This window comes from Suillus subalutaceus (genome assembly GCF_016647625.1).
Source record: "Suillus subalutaceus strain FC151 chromosome Unknown DFJ58scaffold_10, whole genome shotgun sequence".
NCBI classification, from domain to species: domain Eukaryota; kingdom Fungi; phylum Basidiomycota; class Agaricomycetes; order Boletales; family Suillaceae; genus Suillus; species Suillus subalutaceus.
Genome location: NW_024540259.1, coordinates 499115 through 515498, shown reverse-complemented (window position 1 = coordinate 515498; position 16384 = coordinate 499115). Strand labels below are relative to the sequence as shown.

Sequence of the window (16384 nt, the reverse complement as noted above, 5' to 3'; positions counted from 1 at the left end):
TACAAGCAACAATTAGCACGAACGGCATATCCAACATAACAAATAAATACAAACACTTATCCTCACCCTTCCTTTCCTTTTTGAGCTAATTGTGTTGCTCACTAGATTATCAGTCACTGATTTCAGTTTCTCATTGCTTTATTGTTATTGGGCATTTAGGAAGCACTGTTTTCACATATCCGCATCTATTCCTTGACTACAGACACAAAAGACCTTGCCGGGTCTGACTTTCAGATACATTGAAGACAAAAAGCATCAGACCTACTTTTTGTTCTCCACCAAGATCGCAATATCTTCTTGACACGCTCGCCCAAGATGGACATACACATCAACTCTTCAGCTATAAAACACGCAAGACAATGGCGGTGGTTAACCAACAAGCCTTCCGAGCTATTCATATTACATTCTTACTACAATGGCACCAGCAGCAGCCAACTACTATTCCGCTCCTCCTCATGCACACCAGAAGCAACGTGGCTATCGCATCTGCGATACCTGCGGTGCAGTTGAAAATCCAGTTGTCCAGAAGTTCAGACTCTGCGGTGGTTGTGTAGGTCCTTTCCCTTCTCTTCGATCACCAACCCTCCTGACACCGTCGTTATCCTTCAGATGACCACCCAGTACTGTGTAAGTTACTCAGGCTCCCCTGCATGTCATTTATTCTAACGCACAATTATAGTCCCCCGAGTGCCAAAAATCGCATTGGCCTTCTCATAAAACCATCTGTCAGCACACCGCTGCTCAGATGTCAGGTGCAAAACAGCAGGCCATTGGGCCTGCATATCCCGATGAAAACTTGGCGAAGTACCTTCGCAAGTTTACCTCAACGCACTCTTCACTTCTCGGATGGGCCGGTTTCCAAGCCCTTCAATTAAAGCGCCTGCCTGCCAATATCCGGCAAAGTGCGTTGCTTATCGAGCTGAGCTACAACGCTCACGCCGAATCATTATACCGGTAAGTTTTGGTCACCGGACTTTAAAAGGAGATAGTTTTAAATACTGATTCCGCCGGACACGCAGTTTCTCAGTAGCAAATACGCATATAGTCTCTCGGACATATGTAACCAGCCATGATCCCCTTGTGGCCGCTGATATCAGCCGACGAGAAGAACGTTGTCGTCGCAGTGGGGGAATTGGAACCCTTGTTATACTCGTACAATGTGGTGGCATTTCTCAAGTTATGCCCGTGGAAGTCGACCCACCTAGTAAAATTTCATGGGATTCGCGAGACGATTGGGCGGAAGTTCTCCGTCATTTCGTTGAATCTGGCCGAACAGATTTCAAACCTATATCCACGACCGCCAGGGGGTAAGCAGTCAAAGTTTGATGAATCGGACCGTGAAACTGACATGATCGAATCTTAGGGTCGTTTATGGCTAATCTAAATCATCGCCTTCTTGACTTATGATTATCTTTCGGCAACGTGAATCGTTGCATGACCAGCATTTTTTTTCGTTCCGCTGCATCGTGTTCGGACAATTTGTACTATTTGCGTCGCATTCATTACAACTTATCATACCCCACGATCTCATGTTATGTTGTAATTGTACTGCATGTCGATTTAATGGTTATCATTCATTGATACAGTTAGAACTCGAGCTTGAACCGCTCTGGGCCGGTTATGAAATAGTCGCCCCCTGCTTATGTAAAATTCATAGATGGACAACACGTTGACCCTTCCATCTCTTCCAACTTACTGAAAGTAATATTGTCCCTGATCAATGATGGCTACTCAGGGAAGGGAATACACATCTGCACCCGCTGATGGATCCCGGACGCTTACGCTACACGATTCGCAACCACGACCAGACGATGATGTCGGTCAGCCTGTAGTTGTGGGAACTCTTAGATTACGGGGGGAACCACGCAAGACTCGTCAGCGAGTTGCATGGGATGAAGACGTGATTGACAATGAGGGATCTGGAAAGAAAAAGTCAAAGAGTGAGTTTGTCCAGGCATAAATTCGTGTGGCGGAATTGACCCCGGACCCCTACTAGTTTGCTGTATATACCACAAACCTCGGCGGTTTGACGAATCGTCTGATGAAGAATCATCCGGGTCAGACTCTGATTCAGATTGTCAGCACAATAATTGCCCGCGTCAGAGAAGGATGCATCATCCAGAAGGAGACGGGCATAGTGATGGACTTGCTATGCGTGACGCCCCTAACAGAGGAGCGATTCATGAAGTAGAAGAAGCAGGGTCGAGTGGTAATGCGTATGAACGCGCCCCTAAGACTAAAAGGAATTAGGTACGTGGGTCATCAAGTACGGAGCGTTGTTCTGACGATGATCATGTCAAGATTACCCGTCAGGCTATACGATATCCTTGGTACTCTACCTATAGATTTGTAGAATATATAATACGCCTATTTGCATACCTTCAGGAGCTGAGCCTGCCACATGCATTCGGATTATTGACATGTTTTGCTCCTGTTCAAGTTGTAGAATTTTCTGACTCGTAGTGGAGCCTCAAATTCCTACAACTTGAACTGTGACTTTGACTTTGATTCCAACTTTACCATGCATCATCCCTTCAAAAGGACAAAACGCTCGCGAGAAATGACAGATTCCTCGTCGTATCGAGCGAGTTCGCCATCTCCAAGGTTGGAACAACGGTATCGTGGTCCAACTCATCTGCCTTCGTCCAACTTTCCACAGTTGGTTGGTTTTATCGTTGCAATTCTCGTAATTGGTACTCTCTACATTTCGCTGTCAAAATCAGCATCGCGACGTACAGGGACGTCACCTACTCCACCGAACACCACAGATTTCGAAATAGGTTCAACTCGAGTACGTTCACCGTCACCAAAAGTAATTGACCGAACCGTCCTTCATGTCCTTCATGATATCCATGAACCTGATGATCATCGCGATTTATCTCCCTCGACAGTCTCACGACCCCATCTCAAATGGCCCCCAATTGTCACCAGAATTCCCGAGTCTAAAGGTGTTTCAGAACTTGAACATACAGGCGTTCACGCTCCTAGTATGTTGACAGCTCCAGCTGCTGACGCAGTCCAATTCGATGAATCAGTTTGTGGTTCATTCCCTTGTCGCTTTCTTCTTCCCCTTCGTATCGCCGAGCAAGAACCGAAAGTCCATCTGCATCTCCACCAACTGGCTATTCTCGCAAGTAGCTTGAATCGCACTCTTGTTCTCCCGAATGTAGGCAATAATCGCATAGGGGCTTGCTCCAAATGGCCACTCGATTCATATTACGACGTGGACCTGTTCAGAAGCGCCCGCCCCGCTATCAACACTCTGCCTTTCACTGTATTTGACAGTTGGAGCAAAACGCGTCCCATCTTACCTACAAGCAGAGTCGTATCTTTCAGCGTCAGCAAAAGTGGCGAACGGGATTCACTGTCCGATCCACTGACTGACGGCGATGATTTCATCATCGATTATGGCCTCGCAGACCACAAGGTCGCTTCCTGCCTACACTCCAAATTTCCCAGACTTCACCAAAGCTCCTCTATGATTTCCTTCAGGTTCTACCACGACAATCCGACCAGGCCATCGATAAGCCAGCATCTTATCCGGATTCTCTCAGAAGCTGTGGACTCCGTGGAATATTTCTCAGACGAGCTTGCCGCGCTCCGGAAATCGGACGTGTTAACCATCGAGTGGGATCTGCGCCACCTGATCTTCCCTGGGCCCAATATGATAGACCTGCAGTACTCTCATGCTCTTGTTGAGCTTGCGGAAAGATTAGCAAGCTTCACAGGACCCTATATTGCTGTGTATTGGCGATTAGAACGCGTCCCGGTGGAAAACCTTGCGTGGTGTGCGGCATCGCTTGTCTCTACTCTTCGTTCAGTGCTCGGCGATGATGACTCAGGGCCTCAGCTGGTCTGGTTCGCTACCGACTATCACACCCCTTCAGAACAGCCAAGCGGTGTGAAGACTAAGAGCGCGAGATCTGGAACTTTCCAGGCTGTTAAGCCCGAGCACGAGGAAGTCATGAGCATCATTCAGGACGCATTCCAGACGGGTGGCGATCTAGAGGGATATGCCACGACTGAGCTTCCATCGCAGATAAAAAGGTTGAGAATGTTCGAAGGGAACGTTCAGTTTGAAGAAGGGGTTCTGGAGGACTCAGGAGTTTCAGGCATCCTAGACAAGTTGGTGTCGATGCAGTCCCAGGTTTTTGTAAGCGGGTCCAGGGCTTGCAGCAAGACGAGGTGCGTCTTCATGACAGCAAGTGTTAATATTTGATCAACGACAGACCACAGTTCCTCTTCAAAGCAAATAGTCGATTTCCGAGAGAGCGTAATGAGGGATAAGGAAATTACTCTGGACATCCGCAACGTTGTGGAGTTATTTGGAGAATGGTAGCGAGCTTAGTTCCTGAAGTTGAAGTGGACAAATGAGAAGGAACGCGAAGCAGAGCATAGTATAGTCATGCATAGAACATGCTCATACAAAATTTTGCGATCACCGAAAAATGCAAGTTCTAGCACTCTGACCGAACTTGTAGCGTCTCGCACCAACAAACCGCCTACTCTCTAGGTGCACCCCGACCAACACCTGCGAATGATGGCCTGTAATCGCCGGGCGCACCACCCTCCTTCTTCCGATAATCATCGCGGTCGCCGCGAGGTGCGCGGTAAGCACCGTCGCCACCACCGGGGCGTACGGTTGCTGGGCGTGGGGGGCGAGCAGCCCGCTTGTGAGTCGAAGGGACGATCTCGTTGGGGAGGTGTAGCCTATCGATACGTGAGTCCGAGTAAATAAGATATAACGAGATTACACACCACTCCCTGAGATATTCAACACCTTCAGGAGTCAAAACGTAGTAATACCACTGCCACGAGAATTGGGTCTTAACGAAGCCCCTGGAGGTCAGGCTCTGCATGGCCTTGATAACCTGGAGATTCGGGACATCGAGGTCTTCATGCTTCGGCGCGTTGTAGTCTTTCTTGGCGACCAGAACACCCTCTGAGATCAATTGATAATGAGCTCTGGAAAGCCATCGCAAGGCTTGTATGCCAATAACCATAACCCACCCTTGAAGAGGTTCTCGTAGATGGCGCGCCTGTTTTGTTTGGTGATAATCATGCTGGGCTAATTGAATGAAATGGGGAAGCTGAGGGAGAGTTGGAAATGGATCGGACAGTGCTCATAGGAATCAAACGTACTGCGATGATGATCTCGCACTTGTCCGGCTGAGGAAGACTGGAGTCAGTCATGTTATCCAACTGGGAGGTAGCTCATCCAGCCATGGGGAATTTCTGATACTCTTCTTTGCATCCTAATACACCCCAGACGATGTGAACAGTACTCACAAGGATTTGACGGGCAGGAAGGGCCTTGAAATGAGTCTTGACGTCGAGCTGGACAGCGTACGCGTGCCTCTTGGACTAGGTTTCGACGAGCAATGGCGGAGTATGAATATTTCCAAAAAAGGAATTTTGAACTAGTGTCCGTACTGAATTCTACTTTACGAGAAGAAACGACTTCCTTATCATTAGATCTGAGGCGTGACGGATCACTCTAGACACTGATATAATTTGTTTTCAAGGTACGGCAATATTATACAGTATGCAGTGCACGGCTACGTTGATACAAAACAAAAGGCTGTAAAAACCACGCAGAATCGCACCGACACTAGTGATACTGCTCACAGGCTCGATGCATAAGGTTTTTTCAACAATCATGACGGCTGAATGACGAAACCTGGAACCATGGTCCGTCGGAAGTTTACATCTCATGCCCCCCTTTCGAGCATACGGATCATCCTCTCGATGTCATCTCCAGAGATCGGATCCCTTGCACGACTAAACCACTCATTCAGGCTGAGGTCGCTCACTGTAATAGGAGATTGTCCGTTCGAAGGCGACCTCCCGACATCCGCGTTTATGCGCCTCGCCTCTAATATAATATCCTCCGTGTTCCTTGCACAAAGGGATTCGTAGTAAGAGTTGTACTGCCCCTGGACAGTCCTAAAATTCTCATCAATATTTTGTCGAACATATTTGGTAGGAAATCCTCGTACTTTATTTGCTCTTTATCGCGCGTTTCAACGGCCCGTTTTGCAAATTCGGAAGACACTTGCCCTTGATCATGATAAGCAGCTCCAGACGCGCTTGGGAAAACAGCTGGCGTATCGTCCCGTGATAACGTTGTGTTTGCTTTACGGTTCAGAAGGAGCGGCCTCTGTTGACCACCCTGACGACAACCCTTAGCCTGCGCATCGAGACTAGAACCCTCGAGAATTTGACTCATCGCAGGCTCTCGCACGCGGTTTACTTCTGCAGCCCATCTAGCCACTTTGGATGCGACTCGTTGGGGAGCTGGACTGAAAATATCTTCCGGAATGGGCATGCGTAGTGTTGTTGTACCTGAAGGCTGGTGCGATGAGGACGCACGGGCTACTGGCGCTCCCAGATACACCTTCGGCGCGGAGATATGAATGTCTACAGACCTTCGCTCCGCAGCAGCTTCAGCTGCCCAATCTGGGACGGGGCCGCGGGTTGAGGGAGCTCTGTGAGTCGTTATGTGATTGGAACCCGAAACGGCCATCCGAGGGGGAACGTTTCGATGAGTCGCATAGGCTCCGGCAGAGTGCAAGGGCTGCGGTCCGTAGGCCTTTGCAATGTGATCAGGTAGATCAGTCGTGCACTTCCTTGAATGTGTATGGTTTGGGAGGTTCACATTCAGAGCATGGTCGCCTTGCTCCAAGCCTGGTCCAACGAGTCGCAGGGGCGGGTCATATCTCGTCAACGTGCTTTTCAGAACCAAGCCTTGTGGTGTGAAAGACGCCGCCCGATGATTCAAGGCGTTCTTGCTAAGAACAACATGTGACGGTCTTCCTGACTGGGGTATTGCGGGACTGGACTCGATGGCTCCCCCAATACAATGAACCGGTTCTGGTGACTGTCCCGAAGGAGCATGGATAGATGCCGACAAGAACCGGTGAAATGGTGCGTTCGTTCCCGATTTTGGAAAATCCCATATCTCACTGGTTGGCTCCTGACTCGGACCTTCGAGATTGGAGTTAGATGTGGAATAAAGTTCGTCGTCTGACGCTATTTTAGTAGGGCCTTCCTTTATGTTTGGGGGGCATCCCTTGGTGTTCGGATATGTCAACAGTTGAGCGTTGTGTGCAGACAGCTGCGCAGAGGGAAATTCGCCAGTTATCGAAGCCTCTGGCATCGTCATAAACAAACTGCCCTCCTTAATATTCGTCTTCTGTGGAGCCGAAGAGGGAGGAACAAGGGGGATGGTGACTGACTCTTTTGCTTCCATAATCGCCTCGGGCATGAGCGTTTCATTACCCAGCGCGAAACTTATTTTGTTGGGGCTGTTGTCTTTGCATTGATCGCTGTTCTTCTGACCCAAAACAGTTGAAGCGCTGGTCTGCTTTCCATTATCGCCCAGGACAATCAATGACAGCTCAGAGGCCGTGCTGTGACTAGGTGTTAAGGAATACGCCGGTAGTGGGGACTGGACGGCTCTGTAAGGCTTTATGCTTTCCGCAGCTGGATCGCCAGGGGATTCATCCGTTGATGTCGTAGTCCCTAGACAATGACTAGGACCTTTCGATTCAGGAACATCAATCACGACACATGGATTGAGAACGTTCTGATTATTATGGATACCCTCCTGTCTCTTAGCTCCAAGCTCGGCGCTGCCAGGAATAGTGTGGTAGACGCCTTCCGAGTACGTCGGCTGCTCACCAGGAACTCTTTCCTTTGGCACCAGTCGGGTAATAGGATACCCTGCTTTGCAAGGAATTGAGGCTGTCGGCGTTGCTTCGTCATTCCCAGAGGACACTAGTGGTGAATAGGCGACTGGATCCTCGATTTTAACTACCGCTGGGCCTCCAGAATCCCGTGAACAGATAGCATGAATCTCAGGTTTCCCGGTGATCGCCCCAGGCGGGGTATCGTCAGGAGCGTCTGGCCTGATTTCGTGGTCTAGACACTTGGTATGCACATCTTGTCCGCCCAATAAGTCGTGCTGTTCGACAACCAAGAGCTCCTCTTCATCACCGACCTGGCCGCAAGATGCATGGAGCAGGGGTTCATCTATCTGCGACTCGACGATGACGCTGTCTTTGGGACAATCTTCAGAACTTGGGTTTGCATCCCCCAGAAGCGGCTCGACTCCAGTAGTTTTATCGCTGATTTCCTCCAGCAGCGCGGCAATATCGACGCTCTCGCATGCGCTCGTCTCGTCGTTTTCAGCAGGTGTTATGGTAATGATCGGAATTTGTGCTTTCGTGGCTGGTTTCCTCTGAACGACATGGTGGATCGTCTTGATACCCATTGAGATCCAGCAGAGGTAGGAAGCGAGCAAGGCGTGTAGCCGGTGAATTACGAAGCACGGCCACCTACATGCAGTCACCATGAACATAGCGATGTAACGAGCAGTGCTAGACAACATGTGCGCAATCTTGTTGAAGCACGCTACTAGGATCTTGGCGAGGCGCGCTGTACCAGTGCGGAGACAGCAACCAAGCTTAGATGTTACTTCTTTGATGATAGGCCACGACCAACGGAGGGCAGCCATGGAAAACGCCGCGACACACCGAGCGACTGCAGCACCTGGTTCCATCGTCTTAATCATTCTCATAAGGCTCGCCACACCAGGGTTGACAAGCAGAGCATCACAAACTACAACCTCCGAAGACTGTTCAAATGGTGCAGCGACAAGCATCGTGAGGATCCTGTGCAGAACGTATCACCGAGATATGTCAATTTGAAGCGAGCGGCTTCGGGGGTATAGGACTCACAGATAGTATGAGGTATGCTGCTACTCAAAGTGAGCGCATAACGGACGAAGAGCAGCACAGGACAGAAGGTGATTATGCGCGGAGAGAAAGGGGCGAGTGCTTTGTGCTGCTTCTCCCCGGGCACGGGTGACTGCTGACGTACCCAGGAAGGGAATATTACGTTGCGCGTGCGCTTCTGCGCACCTGGGGGCGGATTTTGAAACCAGAAAACGTGGTTAGGTTCCGCCAGCGGATCGAGAACCCAAGGTATGTGGGTTGGAGATAGTGGTGTTAATGTTGTAGTAGGCGTATCATATGAAGAGATAGGAGAAGATGTAGCTATTGATGTGGAAAATGATGGTTGAAAGTGAGCCAAGTCCCCTGGAATGATGGCATTTTTCGAATGTGGGTAAGGTGAACTAGGTCCAAGAAGTAGATGGGGTGGGAGATACGGGAGGGCGTGAAAGGTCTGCGTGACACGCACGCTGAAAAAGCGAAGCAGCGTGTCTAGCAGAAATGCCCAAACAACGGCATGGATCTCTGGAGGGATCATTCTGGACGCCGATCAAGGTTTATTTTGGGTGTTGCGTCGAATATGTGGCACTTTCTAAATTACAGGTGATTGAGAGGTAAAATGGAGTAACGAACGAAGATAATAAAACGGAGGGGGAGGTAAGCAGTTGGCGATGTTCAACTGTTTCAGTCGGCGCGACTGACATCACGTGACTGAAAATCAATGCTAAATAATTTAATATTTTTCCACTGAGTAAGCTACATATCTTGATCGTTCAACGTAGTTTTGACTTTTAAATTTGGAATCAGGAAGCCTGCCAGTGAGGCAGAGGTCACTGAAACCGACTCTAGTGTCTACGGTACGACACAACATACGACGCATGCAGTGGCGGCGGCTGTTCTTCCGTAATCTTACTTTCACTAACTTTGATTTCGAGTTTGCAAACGGATGTAAGTTTCACGTTCTTGTAAATTTTAGCGTCACGGACACCGCAGGACAGCTGTGGCAATTCTGCAATTCGGGAACATTCTTGTTACTTCATTTGGCTTCTGCATCATATGCCTCCTGGGGTGAACACGACAGATAAACGGTGCAACCAAGTGTCCGTTCTACGGTATAGTGTGCTGTAATTCTCCATTCATCTTTGGTTCTAGAGACTATTTGAGCAATTGTAGGACTGACTACCCACTTCTACTGTCTCTATCGAAATATGATGGCATCGCTCCTGATGCCAGACTAGACCTCTAGCTGCCGACGGCATGGTTGACCCCTGCTTGCGTATCAAGCAGGTGAGTTATCACGAAGAAAGCCACCAGAAGGTTGGGAGGCGGCCTGTAGGAGCCTAATCAAGTCAGCGCATTCGCCTCGCGTCTGAGTTCCTCTCACAGCAACAATACATACACCCAGCTCCGACAAGATTGGGGCTCGACATTGGTTTTGGAAACAAGCTTAAGGAATGAACGTCCGTCTTATCCTCACGGACAATATCAATGTCCAAACAAGTTACTTCTTCACCTCCTTGCTTCAGCCGAGCTTGCACTCGAACGGTCCTGTAATCATGAGAGTCAAGACCATCATCGCTATCAAATCAGTGAGCGGAATCAACAGGCTCTGGAGCTGATTTCTGGGCAAAGAAGGAGCTGGCGTTTGTTCCACGCTCTGCGAACAGTACTTGGTTAGCCCTGTTTGAGACCTCAAACCGGTCTTAGTATCCTTCGATACTAGCTTGCAATGAAACTAGTTTGCGATGATGGAAGTACACTTGAAACGTTTGAACACATAATGCTCACTGGCAGAAATTAGTAAGTTTCTTACACAGTGGTCTCGCTTTTGACACTGACTACGTACTTGAGCTTATTATAGTGCAGCGTGGCCTCTATTTTCGGTCAATTTCTACCATGTTAAGTAGCAGAATGCTAACAGGTACGTCAAGGCTCCGTTATCCGAGACACATACTTCTCAGTACCAACACTTCAGTGGACTAGCCGTGGACTAGCACATACAGGTACAGGTTTGTGAATAGTGTACTATAAAGGAGCTGGATTTTCGCTCACCGAACTGAACACCTTCCCCATACGTCCTCGTGGGTAGCCTTTTCACTTCTATAAGTTGTTCGTGCAGTTCATTGTAAACCCGTTCTTCAAGTTGTTATGACTCTCCATCAAAGCAGACAACATATCTTTACTAATGGAATGCTCGACTGCTCAGTTAGCCAGGCTGCTACTTCCGGTTCACGACCTACCTTCAGACCTAGATTCGGACGCAACCACTCCCTCACTCCTTCAGAAACCGTCTGACATATCCACCACCATTGAGGACCTAGATTCGGACGCATCCGCTCCCTCACTCCTCAAGAAACCGTCAGACATATCCGCCTTCATTGAAAATGAGCAAGCAGTTGATTTCAAGCAGATACTCAAAGACCTCATGAAACGGCAAGTGTTTCGTGGTGACTTGCATAAACTGACTGATTTGACATTTTGTTATCTCTCCCTCAGCCGTCAACATGAAGTGATCAAGGACTGCCCACTTGGTATCGTGTTTAAGGACTTGCGCGTCGTTGGTGCAGGTTCTCGTACTTCGCTCCAACCCACTGTAAGCTCACCTTTCCATCCCTCAACGTTTCTGCGCAAGATAAGGGAAATTCGCCACCCCCCCGACCAGAGACATCTTGTCCGGATTCGAGGGTGTGGTCACTCCTGGCCAAATGCTTTGTAGGTTCACGTCCGTCCGTCCTCGACCTCCGGTATTGACTTTCCGTATAGTGGTCCTTGGCCGTCCCGGTTCTGGATGTTCAACCTTCCTCAAGACGCTTGCTAACCAACGTGGGGAGTACCATGCTGTCGAGGGTGAAGTTTTTTATGATTCATTCACCCCGAAGGAGATTCATGACTCCTTCCGTGGCGATGTCACTTATTGTCCGGAGGATGATGTCCACTTTCCAACCCTGACTGTCAACCAGACGCTCTCTTTCGCTGTTAGAAATCGTACACCCGCAGCACGCTTTCTCGGCCAGACGCGCGAGGAATACGTTGAGGATACTACCACGAGGTTAATGAAAGTCATGGGCCTCTACCATTTGACAAATGCCTTGGTCGGTAATGCTGAGGTGCAAGGTGTTTCCGGTGGTGAGAGAAAGCGAGTTTCTATCGCAGAAACTTTAGGCTCTGCAGGCTCACTTTGTGTATGGGATAAGTAAGTTGCAGTCATTCAAGGGGTATTATTCTGAGTTGTTTCTATTCTAGCTCCACCCGTGGACTAGACTCCTCGACTGCCCTTGAGTTTATTCGCACATTGCGTTGCGTCACAGATATTAGACGCACAACAACGATCGTTTCTCTCTACCAGGCCAGCGAGCGATTATATGATTTATTTGACAAGGTCTGTGTTATTGCGGAAGGTAAGATGGCCTATTTTGGTTCGGCGAAGTTGGCCAAAGGTTATTTCATCGATATGGGCTTCGAACCTCAAAACAGGCAGACCACTCCCGATTTCTTAGTAGCAGGTAGGACATTACGGTTTTCTAGGATTGTCTCGTAATCATTTTTATCAGTCACGGACACGAACGGGAGGAAAATCCGCCCTGGATATGAGAGCTTTGTCCCGCGGACGTCGGAGGACCTTGCTAGCCGTTTCAAAGTGTCCGACCTCAGTCGTCAGAATCAAAAAACGATTGAAATGCGCTGCAAGCAATTTATTGGCAATCGCAAACACAAGCAGACGTATCTGTCTGGCGTAGCTGCTGAACGTGCCCCCAGATCTACCGCGTACATGACATCTATTCCCCAGCAAGTCAAAGCGGTCATGAAGCGCCGCCTGCAAGTTATTGTTGGTAATAAGTTCGAGCTCTTTGTACAACTGGCGTAGGTGACAGTCTTTTTGGTCCAACTCTCAGTGACACTGGGCGAAGTTCCCAGGTCTTCCAAGCGGTAATTATTGGCACCGTCTTCCTGAACGTGCCAAAGGACACCTCAGCCTATTTCTCTCGTGGGGGCGTTCTGTTCTTGTAAGTTATTTCCCTCGTCGTGGTCCAAGTTATGCCTCACGGCTCTTTCAGCTCCCTGTTCTTCAGCGCTATTACATCCCTTGCAGAAGTCCCTGCGCTTTTCTCCCAGCGTCCAATTGTACTTCGCCACCAGAAAGCCGCGTTATATTACCCCTTTATCCAGAGCCTCGCGCATACTGTCATTGATATTCCGATCACTTTGGTCATTCAACTGGTTTTCTCTGTAATACTTTACTTGCTGGTTGGGTTGCAACGTTCTGCCGCACAGTTTTTGTAAGTTCTTCATGCTGTTGGTACTTGGCTTTCATATTCACACTGTTGCACAACAGCATATTTTACCTTTTTATTTTCTTAATGTCACAAACCATGAAGACATTCTTCAGAACTATTGCTGCAAGCTTCAAAACTTGTCATAGTGCAATAGCCGCTAGTGGTATCTTCGTTCTTTTGATATCGTTCTATGGTGGGTATGCAATCCCTTGGCCGACTGCTCCAATGGGCTTGCGGTGGATCATGTGGCTGAATGTGCGTCATCCTATCCCTTGTAGAATGCTTCTTTTCGGTTTAGTATTAATATCGCTAAATAGCCTTTGTGGTGGGGGTTTGGTGCACTTGTTGTGAACGAGTTTCATACGCTTGACGGAGTTTGCTCCACTCTCGTCCCTCAGGGTCCTGGCTACGAGAATGTTTCGCTTGTAAACCAGGTCTGTACAACAGCTGGATCGCAGCCCGGGCAGCTTCTCGTCGATGGCAACATCTATGCTGGATTGACGTTTGACTTTTGGTATGGTCATCTTTGGAGGGTGGGCCGGTCCGTTGTGCTTTGTGAATAGCTCATGACACTACCCCAGAATTTCAGTGTCATTTGTGTCTTCTACCTCGTATTCTTGGCCGCTCTCCTAATCGCAACAGAATACAATATGTCGTCTACTTTCGACAGCGCCGTCATTCTCTTCAGGTCGAGCTCCAATGTTATCGATGTGTATGCCAAGGCACTTGACGAGGAGAAGGCAGATGCAGAGTTTCGCTCTAGAAACCACTCCAAGGTAGCTGACCCATCAACTTTCCACAACCTCGAGAAGAACACTGTGGATACGAACCTCTTCACGTGGCAGCACCTGCAGTATGAAGTCCCCATTGAGGGTGGTATGAAACGCCTTCTTGACGATGTCACGGGCTTTGTTGTCCCTGGGAAACTCACTGCGTTAATGGGCGAATCTGGCGCTGGAAAGGTATGACTTCCTATGATACCAATTGCACATCCTGTTTAATTGAGTGCTTGTAGACTACACTTTTGAATGTTCTTGCACAACGCGTTGCTGCTGGTGTAGTGGGTGGTGACCTGTTCGTCAACGGGCAGCCGCTTCCCATAGACTTCCAGGCTCAAATGCAAGTATCGCCTTGATTTGTGTCGACTTACCTGAATGTCGTGCTTAGCGGTTACTGCCAACAACTCGATGCTCACCTTCCCGAGGCAACTGTTCGTGAAGCGCTCCTTTTCTCTGCAAATCTTCGCCAACCCCAGTCAGTTCCTCTCACTGAAAAGAAAGCATAGTGCGTACGATTTGTTTCCATGCTCAATCCCAACTTGACTTTCTAGTGAAGTGTTGACAAGTGCCTTCAAATGTGTGGTCTAGAGGAGTATGCCGATGCTATTGTTGGTTCTCTTGGGGTTGAGCATCGTAAACGTACCACCATCGCAGTGGAGCTCGCTGCCAAGGTAGAAGGCGAACCCTTCAGGCCGAAGTTGTGCTAAGCATCTAACAGCCCAAACTGCTACTCTTTTTGGATGAGCCCACGTCTGGTCTCGAATCGCAATCTGCCTGGGCTATCGTGCAGTGCCTTCGTGAACTTGCTGACCATGGTCAGGCCATTCTCTGCACGTGAGTGCCATTTCCACTTGTGGGTTATCCGCTGCTTAAGAGCTGTATTAGGATCCACCAGCCTTCAGCAGAGCTCTTCCAGGTCTTTGACAGATTGCTACTCCTCTGCAAGGGTGGACAGACTGTCTACTTTGGCGACATTGGCGAGAACTCATCAACCGTCCTCAATTACTTGGAGCGTAATGGTGCTCCACGCTGCGGCTCCGACGCCAACCCGTAAGTGAGGTACAGTTGTACTAGGTATGGTGCTTACCAGTGTATTCAAGGGCGGAATACATACTTGATGTGATTGGTGCTGGAACAGCTGCGATCTCCATCACTGATTGGTACGATGTCTGGAAGCGTTCATCAGAGGCGATGCAACTTCAAGTTGAGATCGAAAAGATGCACGAACATGGTCGTACTTGCCCACAACAGCCCAGCGTCCAGTATTCCGTCTTTGCCACCTCATGGTCGCACCAGTTCGTTGCCCTCACCCAACGGAACTTCCGAGCATACTGGCGTGCTCCCGCGTATATACGCGCCAAGTTTGTGCTTAACATCGCTGGTGGTCTCCTTGTGGGTTTTACATTCTTCCAGGCAAATGACTCTTTGCAGGGCACTCAAAACAAGTTGTTTGTAAGTACATCGTCGAGATTCTTTGTTGAATCCTATTTTCACACTCTTTAGTCAATCTTCCTTGTCCTCGTGCTCAGCATTTCCCTTGTCCATCAGATCATGGCTGTCTACATTGACATTCGTACAGTGTACGAAATCCGTGAACGTCATAGTAGAATGTATCACTGGACCGCTCTCGTCGTATCACAGCTTGTTGCTGAGCTTCCTTGGAACATGACAAGTTCGGCGATGTTCTTTTTCTGCTGTTACTGGACTATCGGATACCCCACGAACCGGGCAGGTTACACGTTCCTCATGCTCTCTGTCGCCGTCCCATTGTACTATACGACGCTTGGACATGGCATCGCGTCCATGGCACCAACCACTCCAGTTGCATCCCTGTACTTCACAACTCTCATTATCTTTGTCTTGATTTTGTAAGATGCACGCTTTGGACCACGCTACACAATACTAATAGTCCATCAGTGACGGCGTAATCCAGCCATTCATGGAGCTTAAATGGTGGAAATGGATGTATAGGGTCTCTCCTTTCACATACATCATCGAGGGTCTCCTTGGTCAAGGTTCGTGAATGATTTCTTGCTGGATAACCATACACATTTTGGTCCTCGTAGCTATTGGCGGGGAAGCTATTAGCTGCTCTTACACGGAACTAGTCTCCGTCAACCCACCGAAGGGTTTGACATGCGACCAGTACATGGGTCCCTTCATGCAATTCGCCGGCGGCTACCTCACGAACCCAGAAGCTGCAGAAGGCTGCCAGTACTGTCCCTATACGACTACGGACCAGTACATGTTCTCGAGGTTCAACATCGCATACAGTAATCATTGGCGCAATCTGGGCATCGTTTTCGGATTCGTTGCATTTAACGTGCGTCACTGCCGGAAGTTGCTTGGATCTTGTGCTCACGCAACATCTGTAGATTACCGCTGTTTTCTGGTTCACATATTTCATGCGCATTCGCACTGTCGGTGTGTTTGCTTCTCTTAGGCAGAAGTTAATTCGTAGCAAGTAGATCGCGATATCTCGTGGATGTACTGACAGGACTATGTATAGGGTGCTGTTTGCAACCCACGTATTTATAAATTAAATGTCTGTACTACCAGCCCCGGAGCCGCGATAGCTTACAAACCAACAGAATAC

At 48.8% G+C, this 16384-nt stretch overlaps 6 protein-coding genes across 6 annotated transcripts; 4 read left to right on the top strand and 2 right to left on the bottom strand.

The window, feature by feature from the left end:
* Positions 1-110: 110 nt before the first annotated feature.
* Positions 111-1676, top strand: DFJ58DRAFT_764477 (uncharacterized protein). The gene is made up of 5 exons (XM_041388688.1): positions 111-550; positions 610-627; positions 680-954; positions 1020-1307; positions 1364-1676. Exons 1-5 carry the CDS (start codon positions 416-418, stop codon positions 1377-1379), a joined length of 732 nt encoding a protein of 243 aa, XP_041249053.1. The 5' UTR covers positions 111-415; the 3' UTR covers positions 1380-1676.
* On the top strand, positions 1664-2442 carry DFJ58DRAFT_764472 (phosphatase inhibitor-domain-containing protein). The gene is made up of 3 exons (XM_041388687.1): positions 1664-1940; positions 1997-2250; positions 2302-2442. Exons 1-2 carry the CDS (start codon positions 1721-1723, stop codon positions 2248-2250), a joined length of 474 nt encoding a protein of 157 aa, XP_041249052.1. The 5' UTR covers positions 1664-1720; the 3' UTR covers positions 2302-2442.
* Positions 2443-2788: 346 nt separating this feature from the next.
* DFJ58DRAFT_624022 (uncharacterized protein) lies at positions 2789-4108 on the top strand (the record flags this gene model as incomplete). Its single annotated transcript, XM_041381077.1, has 1 exon — positions 2789-4108. A coding segment is annotated over one exon (1320 nt), but the record flags the coding sequence as incomplete, so codon positions are not given.
* A 252-nt stretch (positions 4109-4360) lies between these two features.
* DFJ58DRAFT_23862 (Plectin/S10 domain-containing protein) lies at positions 4361-5161 on the bottom strand. Its single transcript, XM_041379398.1, has 3 exons — positions 5011-5161; positions 4759-4942; positions 4361-4710 (listed from the first exon to the last, which is right to left on the bottom strand). The coding sequence occupies exons 1-3, from the start codon at positions 5060-5062 to the stop codon at positions 4503-4505; spliced, it is 444 nt and encodes a 147-aa protein (XP_041249050.1). The 5' UTR covers positions 5063-5161; the 3' UTR covers positions 4361-4502.
* Positions 5162-5484: 323 nt separating this feature from the next.
* Positions 5485-7577, bottom strand: DFJ58DRAFT_764466 (uncharacterized protein). The gene is made up of 3 exons (XM_041388686.1): positions 6000-7577; positions 5599-5946; positions 5485-5525 (listed from the first exon to the last, which is right to left on the bottom strand). The coding sequence occupies exons 1-2, from the start codon at positions 7265-7267 to the stop codon at positions 5712-5714; spliced, it is 1503 nt and encodes a 500-aa protein (XP_041249049.1). The 5' UTR covers positions 7268-7577; the 3' UTR covers positions 5485-5525; positions 5599-5711.
* Positions 7578-10920: 3343 nt separating this feature from the next.
* Positions 10921-16256, top strand: DFJ58DRAFT_852716 (ABC-2 type transporter-domain-containing protein; the record flags this gene model as incomplete). The annotated part of the gene is made up of 21 exons (XM_041393832.1): positions 10921-11182; positions 11246-11354; positions 11398-11447; positions 11499-11928; positions 11979-12269; positions 12306-12596; positions 12644-12739; positions 12791-13012; positions 13069-13264; positions 13327-13542; positions 13591-13971; positions 14025-14132; positions 14214-14293; positions 14345-14459; positions 14507-14622; positions 14674-14838; positions 14889-15240; positions 15292-15656; positions 15706-15803; positions 15855-16111; positions 16164-16256. The coding sequence occupies 21 exons, from the start codon at positions 10921-10923 to the stop codon at positions 16254-16256; spliced, it is 4293 nt and encodes a 1430-aa protein (XP_041249048.1).
* Positions 16257-16384: the final 128 nt, after the last annotated feature.